The sequence below is a fragment of the Leiobunum rupestre genome, chromosome 6 (genome assembly GCF_980474605.1).
Source record: "Leiobunum rupestre chromosome 6, qqLeiRupe1.1.hap1, whole genome shotgun sequence".
Classification (NCBI taxonomy): domain Eukaryota; kingdom Metazoa; phylum Arthropoda; class Arachnida; order Opiliones; family Sclerosomatidae; genus Leiobunum; species Leiobunum rupestre.
The window spans coordinates 64451187-64473690 of record NC_143389.1 but is presented as its reverse complement, the minus strand read 5'-3'; the positions used below and the strand labels follow the sequence as shown (position 1 = coordinate 64473690).

At 36.9% G+C, this 22504-nt stretch overlaps 2 protein-coding genes across 5 annotated transcripts in view; both read left to right on the top strand.

The window, feature by feature from the left end:
• Positions 1–13859: 13859 nt before the first annotated feature.
• Positions 13860–21312, top strand: LOC149942967 (general transcription factor II-I repeat domain-containing protein 2B-like). Its single transcript, XM_090179565.1, has 2 exons — positions 13860–13896; positions 19380–21312. Exon 2 carries the CDS (start codon positions 19396–19398, stop codon positions 21310–21312), a length of 1917 nt encoding a protein of 638 aa, XP_090035691.1. The 5' UTR covers positions 13860–13896; positions 19380–19395.
• The window catches only part of LOC149942965 (alpha-tocopherol transfer protein-like), a 33151-nt gene continuing 24522 nt past the window's right edge, over positions 13876–22504 (top strand). The window contains exon 1 of one of the 4 annotated variants that reach the window (XM_090177165.1): positions 13876–13967. The gene's annotated coding sequence lies outside the window, so the exon portion shown is untranslated. Of the gene's footprint in view, positions 13968–14104; positions 14137–21741; positions 21760–22504 lie in introns of those variants that run through there. The other 3 variants (XM_090177166.1, XM_090177168.1, XM_090177167.1) reach the window with 3 other exon arrangements.

The window sequence follows — 22504 nt, the reverse complement described above, 5'->3', positions numbered from 1 at the left end:
ATTTATTGACTACCAGTGCAAAACAAATGGAATCTATAGGATTTAGGAGAATCATTCAAAGTAAGTATACAGTTTTAAACTTTGTAGTGTATTTTCTATATTAAAATTTATTTCCTTATAGGAATGCATTAGGGAAATTATTTTGGAACCCCAGAAAGTACGCTTCACGGAGGAAGTGTTTGACCATCTTGATGTATTTAAAGAAGCTTCAGAGCAATCAAGCTTCATCTCGTGATAAGTTAATGACTGATTGTTTCTCGATTAATTGCAGTAATCCATTTACAAGATTTTTCCAAAGTTGCATGGTTTTTACCAGGTTTTGGAACTGGGTGGAATGTTATATTTACATGGTATCTTGAATCACTTTTGCAATTTTTATAACAGCAGTACTTTTTCATTATGAACAATTCTAACTATGTCAATGGCTAATCTATATAATTCCGTTTTTAAAACATGATTTTGACTGTTACAAATTTGCCATTCTAACCTCTAAGTTCAAACCTTTAACGGTTTGTTCGCCCTTGGTTCTATAAAATCAAGATCAAATATTCACAACACCCTTGGAAATAGCTCTCTTTTTCGTCGCTAGAGTAAGGTAAAACGTAGGCCCCTACCAAAAACGCAGTGCATGCTGGGAGGGCTTAGGCCGAATTGATGGGGGAAGAGACTCAATGCTACAGATATGGAAATTTCCCCTCCAGTCAACTTCTCTATTCCAATGAGATACTATACTATCAACATTGCGCCCTCTGGGAGAAAAAAAAACCCTTGTCGCGGGCTCACGCTGAGGCGGCTCTACAAACCAGTCAGAACTGGTTTTTTCTTCTGCAGTAGTTCCCACAATCCTCGCTAGAGAGCGTCACTAAAATATTTAACCTCGGGTCCGTCTCCGAGAATGGAGATACCACGGTTTGGGGGGTAAAAGTTAGAGAAGGGAAAGGCGCGTCTTTCGTTGACAGCGCGCGTTGGGAAAAGCACCCGGCTGTGAACTCCAAGTCATGTCTCCTGATGCAACCATGGGCCAAATAATGATAAATCCAGGACATGCCTCTGGTACCTTCATACGTACTAAATCGGTCATCCACCAAAAGTAACGGGCGGCCATTTTAGTAGGCGGGGAAAAGGTGCAAATAAAAAAAATTGGGAGTAAAATCAAGCAGAAATTTCCGGTTTCCCGAACGCCATCTTGTGTTGACTAAGTCGAAATTCGGAAATAAGTGGCGGTTGTAATTCAAAAATCCTGCCATATTGGCCTCTCATTTTTAGATTATTGTTAACGATTCTTGGAAAGTATATGTTTAATATTATATAATTATATATATTATACTAATTATGAACCTAGTACGTAAAAAAAGTATTTACATTAATAACCACACTAGATATGATAACTGTGAATAAATATTCCAGGATATTTACTACGACGACCACGTGTATTATTTTTGAAAACTGCCCCTAAAAAATTTGCCCCCAAAATGACGTAGGTCCGCGATCACGCATTTTCCCCAATAGGGGGCAATAGTGGTCGGGTGCACAGTGTTTTAAAATCGACTTTTTGCGGCCAAAATTAAATACCGGTAAAATGTAACATAACATTATATATTCTTATGTGATTTTAAGCGTAGAATCTGAAAACATTGATCATTTTTTTCTAAGTGACACCAGGAGGCCAAACGTTTTCTTTACGGAATTTTTCAGGATTTGTTAGCGCAATTTATGTTAAGGGTGGTCATAGACGTTACTTGAAAGTTTGGTAAGTCTATAATAAATACAACCGCTGAAATTGAATATAAAGCTTCAAATTTCATCAAAATGTGGAATTTTCAAATGGCTTTTTTGTAAAAGAGTGCAAGTGAATGCAAGTAATTTTAAAATTATCTCGTGGATAAATTTGTGTAGAATACAATGCAAAAACTATGCGAGGTAAACGTCGTCAAGGTGTGTAGATACAGCAAATTTTATAACATGCAAAAAATCATATTTTCATCGGGAAAAAATGGCTTCAAAGGGCTCTAATCTTCAATATTTTTTTAATTGTCACCAATTGTTTTTTAAATATACGTAATTTACTCGAATTAAGATAAGGCGCGGCGGTCGACATAAAAATGTAAACGTAAGCGGTCCAAGTTAGAAATCCCGCTAACTATTTACAGGTATTATTTTTTAACTATGTTCGTATATAATGTTTTAGATAAACCGACAGATAAGAACAGATGGTGGGAAAAGTTATATGTTATCCTCCTATAGTGCGTTTTGTAGAAGTTTAAAAGAAAACAAGATGATCAAAGACACGATAAAATTCCCGATGAAAATATGATTTTTTGCATGTTATAAAATTTGCTGTATCTACACACCTTGACGACGTTTACCTCGCATAGTTTTTGCATTGTATTCTACACAAATTTATCCACGAGATAATTTTAAAATTACTTGCATTCACTTGCACTCTTTTACAAAAAAGCCATTTGAAAATTCCACATTTTGATGAAATTTGAAGCTTTATATTCAATTTTCAGCGGTTGGATTTATTATAGACTTACCAAACTTTCAAGTAACGTCTATGACCACCCTTAACATAAATTGCGCTAACAAATCCTGAAAAATTCCGTAAAGAAAACGTTTGGCCTCCTGGTGTCACTTAGAAAAAAATGATCAATGTTTTCAGATTCTACGCTTAAAACCACATAAGAATATATAATGTTATGTTACATTTTACCGGTATTTAATTTTGGCCGCAAAAAGTCGATTTTAAAACACTGTGGGGTGTTAGCGCTGTTGGACGTGTTTTATCATTATATGGCCCATGATGCAACGTACAGAAATAAAAAAGACTAAAAGTAAAAAAAATAACAAAAAACTTGGAATCGTAATACAGATAACGAGTTAAAGAAAGAAAACTATAATAATAATACTAAACAAGTTGGCAAGCCAAAATATAACTCTCCTCGGAAGAATTGTTCCTAGTGGTATTAATTTCTCGAGATAACCCTTAAAGATATATCTCCGCAATTTAGAGTTATTTGTTAAAAATGTTATCCCAGTTCTATTTCTATCCCGCCCGGTATAAAATTTTAATTATAATTAAAATAATTGAGACGAAACGACCAATTTTAATTTATTCAGAATATCATAAGTTAAGTAGTTACAACAGTGAGTAAGACGTACTATAACAATGCACAATTGAATTAAATCCATTTTACAGTACAAGTTTATCAGTTGAATATAATACGAAGCAAATTTTAATGAAAGAAATATCTACAGAGGGTATTATAACAACCGTTCGCTTTTGGTTTATAATTTTAACGGAATCGGGCCGATTTTAATTAAATGATAGTTTATCGAAATTTTGTTAAAAGAATATTCCCTAAGGCCGCGCGATAAATTTACGAGAATAATTTCCCGTCGCCGTTATATCGAAAATTTATTTGATTCGGGATTGCCAGAACTGTAATGTTGTGGGCGAGTGATTAGAAAATAAAATGGCAACCAGAATTATGCAAAATTATAAATGTTTATTTTTATTCTGAACAGTCTATCGAAAAATAAACCAAAACACACTTACACCTAAGTAAATATCATAAATTATACTGAGTAATTTAAACTAAATTCAAACTACCTAACTATAAACTCTGTCTAACACTTTCAGTCTTAAACACGCACTGTTCATACACTTAAGTCAATTCACTCACGTTCCAAACGCGAAACACAATTTAACTCTTTTCTTGACTGAAGACCGAACATACTAATTAAAACCGCAAAGTTACCTCATAACTTTTGACCGACACCAGGACACAGTGTTTCGAAATCGACTTTTTAGTGACAAAATTAAAAATCAACTCAATATAATAAATGTATATATATTTTAAATTGTTGTTATAAGTTGTATTCGAAAATATAAATTATATTTCGCTACCTTCCACCAGAGGGCCAAACGTTCCCTACATGGAATTCCATAGAATTACTTTTTGCAAACCGTGTATAGACCTATGTTATACATAAATTTAAAATTTGGTAAAATTCGGTTGAACAGATCTTTTGTAAAATGCAATCAAAGGGCCAATTTTGACCAAAATACGGCTTTTTCTAAAGGCTTTTTATGCAAAAGTTGCAAGTTGTTGCAAAATATTTCATTACTGTCTTGTAGAACCGTTCCCGTAGGATAGCTTGCAAAAAACCCGAGCACCAATCACCTCCAAGTTTTCAAGATATATCACGTTTTATAACGTTGAAAAATATTTCTTGAAATAGCTAATTCATGGTGTCTCTGTACATCTTGTTTGCCTTTTCGTTACTAAAAAACCTACTACGAAGGAGAAACCCCTAGCTAGTTCGAACCTATTTGAAGCCAGGCACGACAAAATCCTATTAATATCTGAATAAGCTACGTATTTCTGTTGAAGATAAGAAACGTTATCGGCTTTTTCCCGTTTCGTATTTTTTAACAGGTTAAAATTTTAAATGTAAATAAGATATTCTTTTTTAATTATTGCTAATCTTGTTTACTATTTTTAACCTAATATATATATATATATATATATATATATATATATATATATATATATATATATCCGCTCAACAGCGTTTATAGTAGCATTATATTCTGTCATACCATCTTGTACAGTATTCACTCTTAATATGTTTTAATTAATAAACGTTTGTTATTTTAATTAATGTATTATGACTTCTTATTAGTTTCGTCAGTTTAGTGTAGTGCAGGCTTTGCTGTTAACATTGCATGGTGTTTAGAAATTCCAATAGCTTATGGGCCCAGCACGCTCCCACTGCGCCACAGCAACACTGATGAACAAGTCTACTGCTTGCTGAATCCGGTATCCTGGTCCCAGTTACCATCACAGTAATCCGTATCCTGGTCAACAGTTCCCGAAAGCCACCATGGATAGCCTATTTCGCCAAGACGTTGAAAAGCTGTCTGGTCCGGAGAACTGGAGGAGTTGGAAACGACAAATAGTCGACATCCTCACCGTACGAGACGTTTACGAGATATTGACTGGTGAATGGGTTGAAACCGCGGGGCCGTCATTATCAGCAACAGCAGAAGAGAAGTCGGAATACACCTCAAACAAGAAAAAATACCGAGTGGCATTCAGTACAGTCCGGGGTATCATCTGGTCAGCCTTGTCCAAGAAGGTCCAAAACATGATTACCAATTGCGAGACACCAAAGGAGATGTGGGACAAACTACTTGAAATTTTCGAGCAGAAGTCGTCCAACCGTCTGCGTAAGCTTCTGGCGCAACTTATGCGAACTACGAAGTCACCAGACGTCGACATGGCCACCCACGTTGCCCAGATGTGTTCTCTCTGGACAGCCATCTTGTCAACGGCACAGACAGAGAAGAACGTAACATTCGACGACTGCATCCTGATTGCCTGCATCTTCGAGTCTCTACCTCAGGATAAGTATCGAGAATTCGGTATGCTCTGGGACACGCTGCCAACCGAAAAACAGACGGTCGCAGAGTTGGAACGTTTATTGATTGGCCGTGCAACTCGAGAAGGTGACTCTTTCAGAGATTCCTCGGGTCTGATGGCGAAACGCAATGCCGCAAGTCATCGCGGTCACTCATCAAACGAGACGAAAGGCATGAGACGTAAGCCAAAATGCACCAATTGCCGATAGTTTGGTCACACAGCAGAAGACTGTCAAGGACAAAGGAAAACTCCTAGAAGGACGAGCGTTGACGAAAGTAATCGCACCATCATTGGGGGTCTGATTGCAGCAAATGGTCTCGTTGCTTGCTCATCGTCTGAAGCAGCATGGTACTTTGACTCGGGTGCTACACAGCATATCACGAACGACGCCACAAAGTTCCTCAACTTCCGCAAGTTCGCTACTCCAGCGACTCTTCAGATTGGAAACAAGACGCAGATGACAGCGGATGGTGAAGGAGACATAAGGATACAGTTCCGGATCGGAAAGAAACTCTATCAAGAGGTAGTCCACAATGTCTGGCACATCCGTGACTTTGCCTGCAATGTTTTCTCGCTAAAAAGCGCAATGAAGAGAAACAAGAATCTGGAGTTCAAGGTCACAGCAAATTCTTGGGGTCTCTATGAAGTTATCGGAGGCAAAAGGAACCTTTGTGTACCTGGCAAGGTCGAGAGTCTGTATCGTCTGGATATCAAAGTCGAGCAGCCATCATGCTCCGCTCACATCGCAGCAGATCCGAGAAATGACCGGAAAGCAGATCTCCAAGTCTGGCATGAACGCATGGGTCATCAGGATAAACGGCATGTAGCAGCGACGTTACGGAGACTCGGATACGAAGTTCTAAACCAGACGTCTGACAAGCTCTGTGAAGGGTGCATCTACGGCAAGATGACTAGGCACAGTTTCGGCACTCGTTTGGAGAAGGCTACGAAACCAGGTGAAAGGATCCATTCAGATCTCTGGGGACCATCACCGACACCGTCCATGAAGGGGAAGAAATACTACCTCCTATTCAAAGACGAGTATTCCAGCGTTCGAGCCGTATTTTTCTTAACGAAGAAATCCGAAGTTGTCAACTGTTTCAAAGAATTCCTTGCCTTTTGCCGAACCCGCAATCACACAGTACAAGAGCTGGTCACGGACAATGGGACTGAATATGTCAATGAAGAGTTCCGTCAATGGACGTCTCAAGAAGGGTTACATCACCGCAAGTCCATGCCATACACGCCCGAACAGAACGTGGTCGCTGAACCAGAAAATCGTACGATCATGGAGTCTGTAAGGGCCATGTTGCATTCAAGATCGGACTTACCACCGAAACTCTGGGCTGAAGCGGTGAACACGGCCGTCTATATCCTGAACCGAACAGCACCTACATGCATTGCTGGGAAGACGCCGTTCGAATTGTTGACAGGGAAGACAAACCCATCGATCCAGCTTCTGCGTGTCTTTGGCACTGAGTGCTTTGTCCACATACCAAAAGAGAAGCGAAAGAAGCTGTCTCGGAAGGCGTATGAAGGTTTCCTGGTTGGCTATGAAGACAATGCAGACGGATATCGAGTTTATGTTCCAGAGCTGGACGATGTACTAAGATCTCGAGATGTCAAATTCAATCCCGAGACGTGCGTTCCTGATTCCTGGATTCCTGCATCTGGGGAGTTCTCCAGCCAGGGCGAGCAATTGACCGACGATTTCGTTTGCGAAAACCGGCCTACCAGAGCCACCAACTCATCAAAAGACGGGCAAACCAGAGCCACTAATGTACCATCGGGCATGCCATCCAGAGCTGCCGACTACTCAAACGACGAGACAACCAAATCCGTCGAAGCGTCGGAAGACGTGGCTACCGGACGCAATGAGGCAACAGTCTCTGACAAAATGTCAGACAACCGCTATGAGAAGAGTGGTCCGGTACTCAGAGATCGTTCAACGCTCAAGAGAGTTCAGCTATGCCCTACCTGTCATTCAGGAAATAAAGCTTTCCTGATCTGTGATACTCTACCACAGACTGCAAGAGAAGCTCGTTCATGCAGCGAATCCATAGAATGGCAGAAGGCAATGTCAGATGAGCTTTCAGCAATGAAGAAACACGATCTCTACGAGATGGTCGATCCTCCGCCTGGTCGGAAAATCGTCGGAAATCGTTGAATTTTTCGTACGAAGAATGATGAAGATGGTACTGTCGTCAAATATAAAGCCCGACTCGTAGCAAAAGGCTACACGCAACGAGAAGGTATCGACTACGATGAGACTTTCGCACCAGTTGCTCGCTTCGAGACGCTACGCATTTTTCTTAGGCTGGTCACCAAGAAAAATCTTTCTCTCAGACAATTTGACGCAAAGACCGCATTTCTTCATGGAAAACTATTCGAAGAAATTTACCTGCGCCAACCCGAAGGTTTCGACGACGGTAGCGGACGAGTCTGGAAGTTACGGAAAAGTCTGTACGGTCACAAGCAATCTCCACGATGCTGGAACGAGCGAATCGACAAGTTCCTACGTAACCATGGTTTCAAAAGTGCTGATGGAGATCGATGCTTATATATCCTGTCAACCAACGACGTTTTCTTGGTCCTTATCCTGTACGTTGATGATGGTCTGATCGCTGGAAGTACAATCGAAGCGGTAGACGAGTTCCTCCTAAATTTCAGTGACGAATTCGAAATCCTCACAGGAAGAGCGTCAACCTACCTTGGCCTGAAAATCGATACGTTGAAAGATGGATCCATATTTCTACACCAGAGCACCTATGTCGAAAAAGCCTTAGAGGTTCAACATGCAAGACTGCAAACCCGTAAAAACTCCCACCGGCAGTTCAGACACGACCGATCAGAGTCAAGAGAGTTTCGAGTCAACAACCATGTATGCCTCAGCCATTGCAAGTCTCAGATACGCAGCCACAGGAACACGACCTGACATAGAATACGCTGTAAATCGAGCATCGCAAGCCATGGCCAATCCCACAGTCGTTGACTGGAACTGGGTTAAAAGAATCTTTCGATATCTCAGAGGGACCACAACACTTGGTCTCCTTTTCAAGGCAGGCGACTCCATGACGACCAACCCTTACAGCGACGTTGACTATGCTAGCTGCGAAAAGACGAGACGTTCAACGTCTGGAGTACTATGCGTAATTGGTACAACTCCAGTCATTTGGGCGAGCAGAAAGCAACAATCCGTTGCCCTATCAACCACAGAGGCCGAGCTGGTAGCTGCCACCGAAGCAGTGAAGGATGTCGTCTGGATTGAACGGATTAAATCATTCCTGGGTGTCGTAGACGATAATGTCCCGACACTACGAGTCGACAACGCAGGAGCCATCAAACTCATAAAAAATCCAGAGTTTCATCACCGAACGAAACACATTAGTATTCGTCAATACTACGTTCGTGAACTGGTTGAAGAGGGCATCATCAACGTCATGTATGTCCCAAGTGAAGAACAACTAGCGGAAATATTCACCAAGTCTCTGTCCGCAGAAGTCTTCATTCGTCTTCGTCAAAAACTCAACCTACGTTACCTTGAAAAAGTCTTCATCGAGGGCGAGTGTTGAAGATAAGAAACGTTATCGGCTTTTTCCCGTTTCGTATTTTTTAACAGGTTAAAATGTTAAATGTAAATAAGATATTCTTTTTTAATTATTGCTAATCTTGTTTACTATTTTTTAACCTAATATGTATATATCCGCTCAACAGCGTTTATAGTAGCATTATATTCTGTCATACCATCTTGTACAGTATTCACTCGTAATATGTTTTAATTAATAAACGTTTATTACCTCTCCGAGGGGACAAAGTCCCCTAGGAGGGGTTATACAACGACCGTGTGGGTCTGTGGGTGGGTCTGTGGGTGGGTCTGTGGGTGGGTCTGTCTGTCAGGACTGCGAACGCGTTCGCATTTTCGGTGCAAAGTGTAATCACTGCGTACGCAGTTTCTCAAAGGGTTGGCAAAACCACCGTGTGACGGTGAGCGTTAACGGATGCATTTGCGGTTTGGTTTGGATGGTGTTTTTTCGCTCACCGTCGTGACGGTTTGGTGTATTACGTTTTTGTAATGTTTGTGCGTAGGTTGTGAGTGTTGAATTTGTTGTATTTGTGTTCTGATGGATGTGCATGTTGAGTCTGTTGTGTTTATATGGGCGTTTTCTCTCCAACGTCTTCTTAATGACTTTGGGACGGACCGAGTGCTGAGTGTAATGCTACCTCTCAACGTCCAATGGCCGGGTTTCCACCAGTTGTACACGGTATTCGTCTTAGTATCAATTTGCGATCGCATCGGGCGGGATTTGAACCCGAGACCTCCTGATTGACAGGCGGACGTTCTACCACAGAACCACCGACACTTGTTACGCCTTATTGAAAATTAGACCTTCAGCTTTATCGGAAGCGTATTTAATAGAGTACGAAATTTTGGTTTAATTGAAATAGAATTGAAATTGAAATTATTGCATCGAAGAAATTCTAATTTAGCGTTTCTCTATTGATTAAAAACAAATGCGCCACCCAGGTTTCGAACCCAGACCATTCGGCTTGGCAGTCGAGCGCTCTACCACAGAACCACCGATAGCTGCTTAGATTCACTGAAATTAAGACAGGTATCGTAAGCATAATAGGTAATAAAGTCTTTTTTTATTAATGAATTTATGAAGGCCTAATCTGGTATTTTTTAAAGGTTAAATCTTGTTTTAGCGCAGTCAGCCGAGATTAGAGGGTTAAAGGGTAGACCCTTTGGGTGGTCCACTTTCTTAACGACCTATATATAGTTCTGTTAATTCAAAGGAGATAATTTAACGTTAATTGCTTTAAAAGCTGGCGGTTAGTCAAGTGGCTCTCTGTGCTTTGTTGATGGTAAGGTTTTTGCTTCTTGTAAATACATTTGGTGTGGATATTTGGATATCTACGATTTCTAACGCAGTCAATGATTTCTTGGGTGTGCGAGTCATTATATGATATTGGAAATTGGACGGCATTGGTCTTTTTCATGTGGTATGCGTCACAACGTCAACAGGAAGTGAACGAGTCGTCCACTACCAGATATCTACGGTATCTTCATCAAGGGCGAGTGTTGAAATAAAATGAGCGTTAAAGATGCGGCAAGTATTTCGTAAGCGAGTAATTCCAAAAAGCCTCTGTAGATATTTCATTAAAATTTGCTTCGTATTATATTTAACTGATAAACTTGTTCTGTAAAAGGGTTTAATTCAATTGTGCATTGTTATAGTACGTCTAACTTACTGTTGAAACTACTTAACTTATGATATTCTGAATAAATTAAAATTGGTCGTTTCGTCTCAATTATTTTAATTATAATTAAAATTTTATACCGGGCGGGATAGAAATGGGTTAATATTTTTAACAAATAACTCTAAATTGCGGAGATATATCTTTAAGGGTTATCTCGAGAAATTAATACCACTAGGGACAATTCTTCCAAGGAGAGGTATATTTTGGCTTGCCAACTTGTTTTAATTAATGTATTATGACTTCTTATTAGTTTCGTGAGTTTAGTGTAGTGCAGGCTTTGCTGTTAACATTGGTGTTTAGAAACTCCAATAATTTCTCCTTAGTAGTAGGTTTTTTAGTAACGAAAAGGCAAACAAGATGTACAGAGACACCATGAATTAGCTATTTCAAGAAATATTTTTCAACGTTATAAAACTTGATATATCTTAAAAACTTGGAGGTGATTGGTGTTCGGGGTTTTTGTAAGCTATCCTACGGGAACGGTTCTACAGGACAGTGATGAAATATTTTGCAACAACTTGCAACTTTTGGATAAAAAGCCTTTAGAAAAAGCCGTATTTTTGTCAAAATTGGCCCTTTGATTGCATTTTACAGAAGAACTGATAGTTATATACACGCTTTGCAAAAAGTATTTCTATGGAATTCCATGTAGGGAACGTATGGCCCTCTGGTGGCAGGTAGCGAAATATAATTTATATTTTCGGATACAACTTAAAACAACAATTTAAAATATATATACATTTATTATATTGAGTTGATTTTTAATTTTGTCACTAAAAAGTCGATTTCGAAACACTGTGCAGGACCCCGTCCTGTATAGTAGTTTATCTGACAGCCAAGAACTAAGAAAGACTATATCTTCTATATTGACGGCAATGGCCTTATATACATTTATTGTGTGTTTTTTTGACCCGTCGAGATTTGACTAAAGTTCGAAAAATTGAAGAGATTATATTTTTTACCCGGTTTGATTGATAGTTCTCCACACGGTGGCGCTATATTATTACTTTGATATAGTTTCCGCGGGAGTTTTGAATAATTATCCTTTTTCTAAGCGTTATTAAAAGGTAAAAAACCCGCCTTATCATAATGGTTTCTTTACTTTTTATAATCCTACAGTAAGTCAATGGCTCGGCGGTAAACTATCTGCATTGTAACGATGCGACCCGAGTTCAATTCCGGAACACGATTAAATAAAGTAAAAGTCCCCTAGGAGGGGTTATACAATCACCGTGTCTGTCTGTGGGTCTGTGCGTCTGTGGGTCTGTCTGTCAGGCCTGCGAACGCGTTCGCATTTTCGGGGCAAAGGGTAATCACTGCGTACGCAGTTTCTCGAAGGGTTGGCAAAACCACCGTGTGACGGTGAGCGTTAACGGAATCATTTGCGATTTGGATTGGATGGTGTTTTTTCGCTTACGTTTTTGTAATGTTTATGCGTAGGTTGTGAGTGTTGAGTTTGTGTTCTGATGGTTGTGCATGTTGAGTCTGTTGTGTTTATATGCGCATTTTCTCTCCAATTTCTTCTTAATGACTTTGGGACGGACCGAGTGCTGAGTGTAATGCTACCTCTCAACGTCCAATGGCAGGGTTTCCACCAGTTGTACACGGTATTCGTCTTAGTATCAATTTGCGATCGCATCGGGCGGGATTTGAACCCGAGACCTCCTGCTTGACAGGCGGACGTTCTACCACAGAACCACCGACACTTGTTACGCCTTATTGAAAATTAGACCTTCAGCTTTATCGGAAGCGTATTTAATATTACGAAATTTTGGTTTAATTGAAATAGAATTGAAATTGAAATTTTTGCATCGAAGAAATTCTAATTTAGCGTTTCTCTATTGATTAAAAACAAATGCGCCACCCAGGTTTCAAACCCAGGCCATTTGGCTTGGCAGTCGAGCGCTCTACCACAGAACCACCGATAGCTACTTAGGTTCACTGAAATTAAGACACGCATCGTAAGCATAATAGGTAATAAAGTCTTTTTTTATTAATGAATTTATGAAGGCCTAATCTGGTTTTTTTACGAATGAAATTTTAAAGGTTGAATCTTGTTTTAGCGCAGTCAGCCGAGATAAGAGGGTTAAAGGGTAGACCCTGTGGGTGGTCCACTTTGTTACTTTTTGTTATTTATTTACGGGTATTATTAACGACCTATATATAGTTGTGTTAATTCAAAGTTGATAATTTAACGTTTATTGCTTTAAGAGCTGGCGGTTAGTCAAGTGGCTCTCTGTGCTTTGTTGATGGTAAGGTTTTTGCTTCTTGTAAATATATTTGGTGTGGATATTTGGATATCTACGATTTCTAACGCAGTCAATGATTTCCTGGGTGTGCGAGTCATTATATGATATTGGAAATTGGACGGCATTGGTCTTTTTCATGCGGTATGTGTCACAACGTCAACTGGAAGTCTACATGTACGAGTGTTGAAATAAAATGAGCGTTAAAGATGCGGCAAGTATTTCGTAAGCGAGAAAAATACAAATACCATCTGTAGATATTTATTTCATTAAAATTTGCTTAGTATTATATTCAACTAATAAACATGTACTGTAAAAAGGGTTAAATTCAATTGTGCATTGTTTTAGTAAATCTAACTCGCTGTTGTAACTACTTAATTTATAATATTCTGAATAAATTAAACTTGATTGTTTCGTCTCAATTATTTAAATTAAAATAAAAATTTTATACCGGGCAGGGTCTAAACCGAGAATACGTTTTTCGTAAATAACTCTGAATTGCGGAGATATCTTTGGGGGTCGTGTCGAGAAATTAATACCACTAGGGACCATTCTTCCGAGGAGAGGTATATTTTGGCTTGCCAACTTGTTTAGTTATATTTTTTCATAAATAAACTCCATTGTAATGATACTTTACCTGAAGCCTTCGAGGCTATTTGAGCAGTTTTATATCAATAAATAAATAAAAAGGTAGTCGTAAACGCTTTAATTAAAAATCTTCAAAGAAATCGCCTAGAAGTAATATTTCTGAGAGACTGGACCTGCTTGATGAAATAACCAGGTAGCTTTTTTTGACGTATTAAGGCTTATAAAAAACACCGAAGGAAAAGCATGCTCAATTTTCTTTTTTCTGCCACCGAACTTTGGAGCCCCTTTAATCTAGTACGATCCAAAACAAAACTTCTGCGCTTGAAACCTGGCAACCCTAGACACTCGGTTGTGGTTGGAGAATCGGAGTCGTACGTGCCATTTTTACTGTTAAATGTTTGATATACCTGCTCGACCCTCTAGAGTAAATTGATTAAGTCTGGTAATTAGTTTTATGCATAGATTGGTTCATATTCTGTTGTATAGAGCGTTAGAAAGCAATCTAAAATCTCTACGCGTAGTTATAAAAATAGTCTGCCTTATACCATAAGTGTATAATATTGTGACTGCTTGTACTTTCGCGAATTACATAAATCCAGGATCCCAGCGAGGTATGGATCCCTGACAAACCCCATCAATTTACTAAAGCCATAGTCACAAAACAAACTAAATTGGTACAAAGTAACTATTGTAAATGGTTTGATTGCTAGTTTATACAAAGTAGTTCACACAAGCCTGAGGAAACATCTGATATTCATGAGGGTGGAATAAGTGTATTTTTTTATAAACCAGGATACACTTGAATTACGTAGTTGCTTTTTCTTCCTCGTGTACCTTGGCTGCCACTAATAGCTGGAAATGCTTAGTCTGTCAGAACTACCTTCTAAACCTTTTTCACGTTTCTTCCAAAACCAGCCCTGATAAACTGGGTTTACAACAACTATCTTCACTTCTCATTTTGATCACACGATGACTGAAGTCAGTAAATATCTAGTTAGTTGAGTTTTATTTGTTGTGACCTTGGCTTTACAGTTTGTCTTAGAACTACAGTCAGAGCTGAAGGAATAAGTTCCCAGTCTGATGTACTTACACCAATATTCAGAAACTAAATAATTGGTTAGTTAGGCTAATACCCATTAAGACACCATTATCATTAAGTGACTTGTAATGCCATCATTCCATTATAATGTGTAAGAGGATGGTGGCAAGCCCTTTGCATGCCCTGCGGACAAACAACTTTTATTTTTAATACTATTACCGTTTATTCACTTGTTTCAGGGAAAACAGGGTCTATTTTTGCAATTTTTCAAGTTACCTGAGTCATAATTGTCCACTACTACACAATAATCTATTGATATAATTTGTGCATTTGGGGTATTTAATGATAGTCTTGAAAGTTGGGGTATTCAGTGCAGGCCCATAGCCCGTACTGGGATTTTTTTCGCCCGACCTGGCGTTCCTCGAAGTAAATCTATAGAGACGGCTTTGAATACTATTCGCCCCTCCTAAATTACGGTTCGCCCTGATTCAGTGTTAATAGAACCCATGTGACAATTATTTCGCAAATTATTTGTTTAGTTGAGTACACTCTTGAGGTTATCTTTGAAATTCTCTACTCTTTGTACTGCTAAGAAATTTTTAGTGAAAATTAGTGTTGGCAGATATTAAAATTTAACTGATTCCGTTACCATTACTGATTTTTGAGAATTTGGGAAATCATTACTGATACCCAAACCTAGCTTACGGTAATCACGTAAAATAATTGCGCACTGTGGTAGACCAATTAGAAAAACGTAAAGTCAAGGTTAGCCGACCCTTCTGAATTATTTTAGAAAATTGGTTTTAAAATGGGATAAAATTGGAAAAATCAGTATAGGGAAATATCACTCCGTAGCTTTGAGCATGGCTGCCAATGTGGGGGGGGGGAATTTTTTATCAATAGGAAAAAGCACGGGTGACGTAGTGGCACGTCATACTGTAAACTCCCTATTAGCATTTTTAAAATCAGTAACTGATATCAATTTCGGGACACCACAATGGAAAATCTTCCATCACTATTGGGTGGTGTGTTAGAACTTTCATATGAGAATGGGTAATAGAATGTTTTCAAATATCCAAAAAAAGGGTGCTAAATCAGTCTGGTGGCTTAAGAGAGGGGTAGGGACTACTAAGTCATTGGAAAAGGCAAAAGAATTTATATCTTTTTGGACTTTCTTAAGACTAAATATGTTTAACTTATTTTGCTTTTTCATTCACTAACAAGACTTAATTGTGAAAATGGAATATCAATATCGTATATCAAAGAAACCAAAACATAATCTCTAATTTATGTTTTAATTTATTTTTTCGTAAGATTAGTAAGACGCGAATCTCGGATCAAATAGATCTTCTCTTTTAGATATAACAGTCGCCAGCCAGATTTCCCGCACGGTACTGATGAGTTCCAAATAGAACGAAACCAGTCTACCGTTGGAATTTCTGGCTATTTTATTTAGTTTTTGTAGTTTATTACTCGAAGATCTATTTGATCCGAGATTTGCGTCTTTTTGTTTGCTCGAAGACCTATTGGTACGAGTTATTAGTAAGTTTAATTTCTTCAAATTTGTTTAGGGTTTAGCTATATTATCCCTTTTAATTATGGACTAATCTACTTTTTAGCGTATTTTATCATCCTTCGCACAGTCCATAGGTGGTTTCCGAGGGGTAAGACACTCTGCGAACTCGGTGTACACTGCCGTACCTTTGACAGTACTAAATGGAACTCGCGAACTCTTGAAAATATGTACCTTTAACAGTGCTAAATGAACGAACTCGGTGTACAGATTATCTGAGACTGTCTTACCCCTCGGTGGTTTCTTCTAACTTAACTTAAAAATCATAACCCTTATTTTGGCTAAATAGCCACATTGACTAATAAAAATTAAATTTTTTAAAGTTTAGTAGTTCTACTGCTACCAACGGGGGTGCTATTATATAATTACCAGATTAACTCAACTCTCTCACTCTACTTGTGCAGTCTAGTTTCTGCTCTCCCCATAAATAGTTTGCCATGATCAGTAATCATATTTTTAAATAGCTTCTAGTTGATTCCATTAACAATTAGTTTATTGTATACATTTGTTTTACTTTCCATTAACCGTAAGTAGCTTCATTTTTGAATGCACTGATGACAAAATTCTTTTTGGCTCTTATTGCTATCAACTTTGCCTGATAGTCATTCTGTGAACAAAGAGATAAACTACAAGCTTGTGTTCAGTAGCTGAAATATAGCTTTTTTTGGTCTGCAGACGGCAGATGAATCTTGGAAGATATGATATTTCTAATCTATTACTGAGGTGTTGGAGCAGTTGATAATTGGGGAAACCATTTATCATAAGCAATTGAGTCATTAATTTCTTTGATACATTCTCCCCATAAATTAAAAACTTTCAGATAGTTTTTATAATTGCATTCATTTAAATAACCACTCAAACGATGACTAAATTTGATAGACAAAGGTAATTGTTATAAGACTGTTCTCCTCTTAATAAGAGGAATGATTAAGAATGATTAACAAACTGTAATGTTACTTCATCTGAGAGATTAGGCCAAAATAGGTAGAAGTTTTGAACAAAAATAAGTTCCTAGTTCTACCCAACGTGATAAATTTAGCTTGAAGACATAGGTACTGCAAGAGGACAAAAAGATTGTAATCTTTATGCCAGTTCATGATAAATGAGCTTACGGCCAACACACCTAGGTATCAAGAGTATTACGAGGATATAGATCATCTTTTAATATGCATGTCCCACAAAAACTACAAATCGTGCCTTTTTTGCCCAAAAGTGTCTACTTGCCTGTATTTATCTTAGCCTGTGTGTAGCGTCTGTTATTTTAGTCCTATATATTTCCTTTACCTTCTTATGTACATTTTTGGCTGTGTTATGTTGTGGGTTGAATGAATATTTAAAGACAGTTTTAATAAACTAAACTTTTAATAATAATGTGTGATACTGATAGTCAAACCAAAACTCCTTCTCATTGCAAAAACAATCCTCTATTTTCCGATTCTGGCACTAAAACATTCTTATCCAGAGGGACGTTTTGATATGTGTGAGTTAAGCGCCCTCTATTAACTAATATTAGAAATTATTTGAATATTGAAATATATAGGAGATGTCTTACACAAGAACTATTTACATGGGAATATAAGTTATATGAACTAATTTAGTTAGCTTTCCTATTTAAAATGAGCAAAGTCAGAAAAGGTTCAACCTCTTCTACACTTGGATGAAACCAGAAAATTATATATAAGGTGGAAACCTCAACAGTGCTTCCATTCTGTTATATTACGTAAAAGAAGGAAGCACTTTGAGGTTTCCACCTTATATATAATTTCCTGGTTTTATCCAAGTATAAAAGAGGTTGAACCTTCTCTGACTTTGCTCATTTTTAATAGAAAAGCTAAAGAAAATAGTTCATTTAAGGCTGCTTTTAAATAGTTATAGGGGACTAATTTTTGTTGACAAGAATAGTCGGAAACCAATGGTAATATCTTGTAGTTGATAGTTGGTTTTGGGGTAATTAGTATCATTATTTAGGTCACGAAAATTTCCAATAATTTTATGCATATATGGATTGAATACTTTAAAGGGTAATTTAAGCTAAACTTAGTGCTTTAAAATTTACTGTCCTCTACTGTCAACATTCAATAAACTACGCCCAAGAGTGTTTCTCCTAACGTTGTACCAGTTATTCATTTTGGTTATTCTTTTTGGGTCTAAAAATAAACTAAGCATGGTTAAAACTGGAATGAAGATAGGCGGTGTTGTTAGGCTAGTGTAGCGACTACCCCAGCGAGGAAGAGCGCGTAACATTCGGTTCCTAAAGTAGTGGGTGTTTGGGGGTTAATATTGCGGATTTTCTCCACTTGGTGGTGTTTTGTAGCGGACACTATGAAATCGGAAGTATAGCTTTGGCATTGTAGTCCAGGTGTAAATGGTCTTGGGTTTCATACTTGATGAAGTCTTATCATGGAAATCACACATGGCAAATATAATTATTACCAAAATGAAATCTAGAATTTGTATATTGCGCATTGTTAAAAGTTTCCTTTCAACTAATATGCTTCTACTATTTTACGAGGCCACCGTTCTTCCATTATTTGACTACTAATTACGATGGGCAAACATATTCTGGGCATAAAGAGAGGGACTTAAACCAAATATGTGCACAGTAAACTTTCCCTGACACTTCACGACACTAGAAGAGAAGTGCATATGGTTTCTTTAATTATATTTAAGTCATGAAGTGTATCCATTTTACATAACACTAGATCTTAAGATAAAAATGTTTTTTTCGTACTCAAACATCAAGTAACAGTCAAAGGAGTGGTTCATATCGTGGTTCGATTCTTTGGAATACACTCCCAGCTGACCTAAAGACACTTCCATTCTCTGATTTTAAACTTTTTAAAACTAATTGTTTAAATCATCTTATATGAAAGAAGTCTTAAATTAATTATGCGATACATGGAAATGAAGAGTTTTTATTTATTTAAGAGGTTTTAATTTCACTTAGAGGACCAGTTTGTAAACTAGCTTCGGCTAATATTGATATCCTCAATAAATATGCTATTTATATTATTATATTCATTGATGTATGTATATAATTTAGTAAGTAAATTTTCGATTTCTTTAAAAACTTGTATATTGACGTTTTTTTAAAATAAAATATCAAAAATTCGGGGTGCATTTTTATTTTAGATACATCAGAATGGCAATTTATTTAAGCAGTTAAATTTGCATAATATTCTTCTAAACGTCTGTTTTTCCATGTTATTAAGGCCGTGTTTAACATTTACTCACTCTTTTAGGCAAATTAAATGCAAAATGAGTGAAGAAAGCTCTCAATCATCTGCATCCAAGACAACAAGGTCAAATAGTTTACCGCATTTTAAACCAATGGAACCTGCTTCCAAAAAACAAAGACGGAAGGCACACCAAAGGAAATATAACCCATTATGGGAGGAACTATATTTCTTCAGTTATGTAGATGATAAATGCATTTGCTTAATATGTCATTTCAATATTTCTACTCTTAAGAAAAATAACTTGGAAAGACATTTTAAAACTGTACATAAAAACTTTGATACTGAATTTCCTCAAAATAGTGCTTTGAGGAATTATCGGTTAATGGAACTTAAAGCTGCTCTTGTTTGTGAAAGAACCACCATCAAGAGAGAAAACAACAAGGTTAAAACGTATTCGGAGGCTTCATTTAGAGTATCATTTTTAATAGCAAAGAAAAAGAAACCATTTGAAGATGGAGAATTAATTAAAGAAAGTCTTCTAGCAGCTGCAGCCTCACTGGATACTAGCTTTGAAAACAAAAGTGATATAATCAGCGCTTTCAAAGATATACCTCTCTCAACTCAAACAGTTGCGCGTCGTGTTGAAGAGTTATCAAGAAATGTGAAGGAACAACTCCAAGCTGATATAATTTCTTGCAATTTCTTTTCCCTTCATTTTGATGTGTTTGAAGAATCTTCCTACTCACCAAAGTTAATTATTCTTATTAGGCTGGTATTTGAAGATGGAGATGCCAAAGAGGAGCTACTAAAAATTATTCTTCTTAAAGGGAAACCGACAGGAACTGATGTTTTCCAACTTTTTAAGTTATTTACAATGGAGACTGAAATGCCACTTTATAAACTTGTATCAATCACCACTGATGGGTCACCAGCCATGATTAGTCCTGAAGTTGGGTTTGTGTCTCTGTGCTTGAAAGATGGTGAACTACCTCCTTTCTTAAACTACCATTGTGTTCATCAACAACAAGCTTTCCCCACCAAAATTGTCAATTTTGACCATATTATATCAGTTTTAATAAAAGCAGCTACTGCAATCCAATCAAACAGTAGGAATTTTGACAAAAATGTTGACATACTAAGGTCGTTACTTGATGATATTGATGAGTTGGATAATCAGTCTATCTGCAAAGGAAAGTTTTTACAGACGTTCATTGATCTTCTGCCTGACATACGAATGTTTCTTGAATCAATAGGTGAAGCTTCGTTTGAGCTTTACAACATTTTATGGCTTAAAGACCTTTCATTTTTTGCTGACTTTTCATCCAAATTAAGCAAGTTAAATCAAGAACTCCAAGCGAAAGGGAAAACAGTTGCTCAAATGATTGGCTGCGTAAATGCATTCAAAGGAAAATTGGACTTATGGATTCAACAATTGGGAAACAGAAATCTTCAACATTTTCCAAATTTAAAAAAAATTAGGCTGACTGGGATAGATGACAATGAATTTACATTAGATTTGTATGTTAAACATTTGGTAAACACTAAAGATGAATTTTCTAAAAGGTTCAAAGATTTCAGTCATTTGGAACCTGTTGTTGCTTTCATGTTTAATCCATTTCTAGAAGTAGATGTGGGTAGCATTTCTTCATCAATTGGTTCTTTATTTAAATTGGATGCAGTAGAGTTAGAACTAGAAATTGTTTCCATTCAAAGTGATATTCAACTGAAAGCAAGATCTGATCATGAGCGTTTTTGGACTCTAGCATCAAAAGAATCATACCCTCTTTTGAAGGAGGTATCACAAAAGGTGCATGCATGCTTTGGTTCTCTTCACCTTAGTAAGACTGCTCAAGCAGATATTAAAGTTATAAAAAGCAAGAAAAGAACCAGATTGACGGTAGAACATTTAGATGACTGCTTAAGACTTACTTTGACCAAGTATATTCCTAATTACACAAATTTAGCAGAAAAAATGCATTGCCAAGTTTCTCACTAAATTGTGTTGTGCTTATTTTTTGGTATAGTGGTACTGGTATTTTCTTAATTTTCCAGCTCTTTTTCTTTTATCAAGTTTGTAAGGAGTTAAATTTCCATTTAAACTTTTCTAATTTTTAGCGCATAATACTAACCATACATAAAGTTGTGAACTTATTTATTTCCTGATTTATTTACACGTTTATTTAGTTGTTACTTTAGTAAACATTTCTGATAATTGATACACTAATGAACTGCCAACAGGTAGAACCTTATTGTATTGAGTTTTTTGTAAGGCCATCATGCAAATTATGTGATAATGGGCCCTTTGAAAATTCTAGGTATGTTATAGGGAATCAGCAGTTTTTAAAGGTCACATTTGTCAATATCAAAGCTACATTTTTTTAAATTTCTGTAGGTTAATATACCAAAAACTCTGTGAAAGTACAGTAAAAAAGATACATTCAAGGTTAGTTTTGGGTCTAAAATTAGTATTAAAATGAAAATCTAATGAAATTTCAAATAACATGTTCTCTTGCCCAATGTTTCAGTATCTTTATTTCATTGGTAGCAATGATTACTTTTTACAAATATTTTTTTTCTAAATGAGAATGAATCATACTACACAAAACTGCCCTCCTTGTAAAACTGAGTCAGCTAGTTGACTTTATTGCTGAAATCCCTCGAATGATAATTAAAGGGAGTATGAATTAAACCAAAAAATAGTCTGTTTTTAATGTAACTAGCTTCTGTTAAACGGGTTAAATGTGAAATTTGTTGATCCACCATAAGTAGGGAAGTTCATACTCCCTCTGAGAAGTTCTTATACCTTCTTGATGATATAGGTGATATTGTATCGAATTTTATTTACTCAACAATTTTTATTGCATTTTATATGAAATATTTGTGCCTAATCATAGAGTTGAAATAGTTATTTGTGCTAAAAAGAAAGATTTTAGTCGTAGCTAAATATATATAAATTCAAACCCTCTTTTGAAGCTAGGATTAATTAAGCATATATGCTTAATTAATCCTAGCTTCAAAAGAGGGTTTGAATTTGGTGCCAAGCTGAGTGAATTTAAACTTGGTTTAATTTAACTTTTTTATAATGTATACCTATATTAACTTAAGAAATCTATTACATTTTAAATTGGTATTGATGACTTACTCAATTTATTCCTGTAAATGGGTTTGTTAATAAAATCCATAATCTC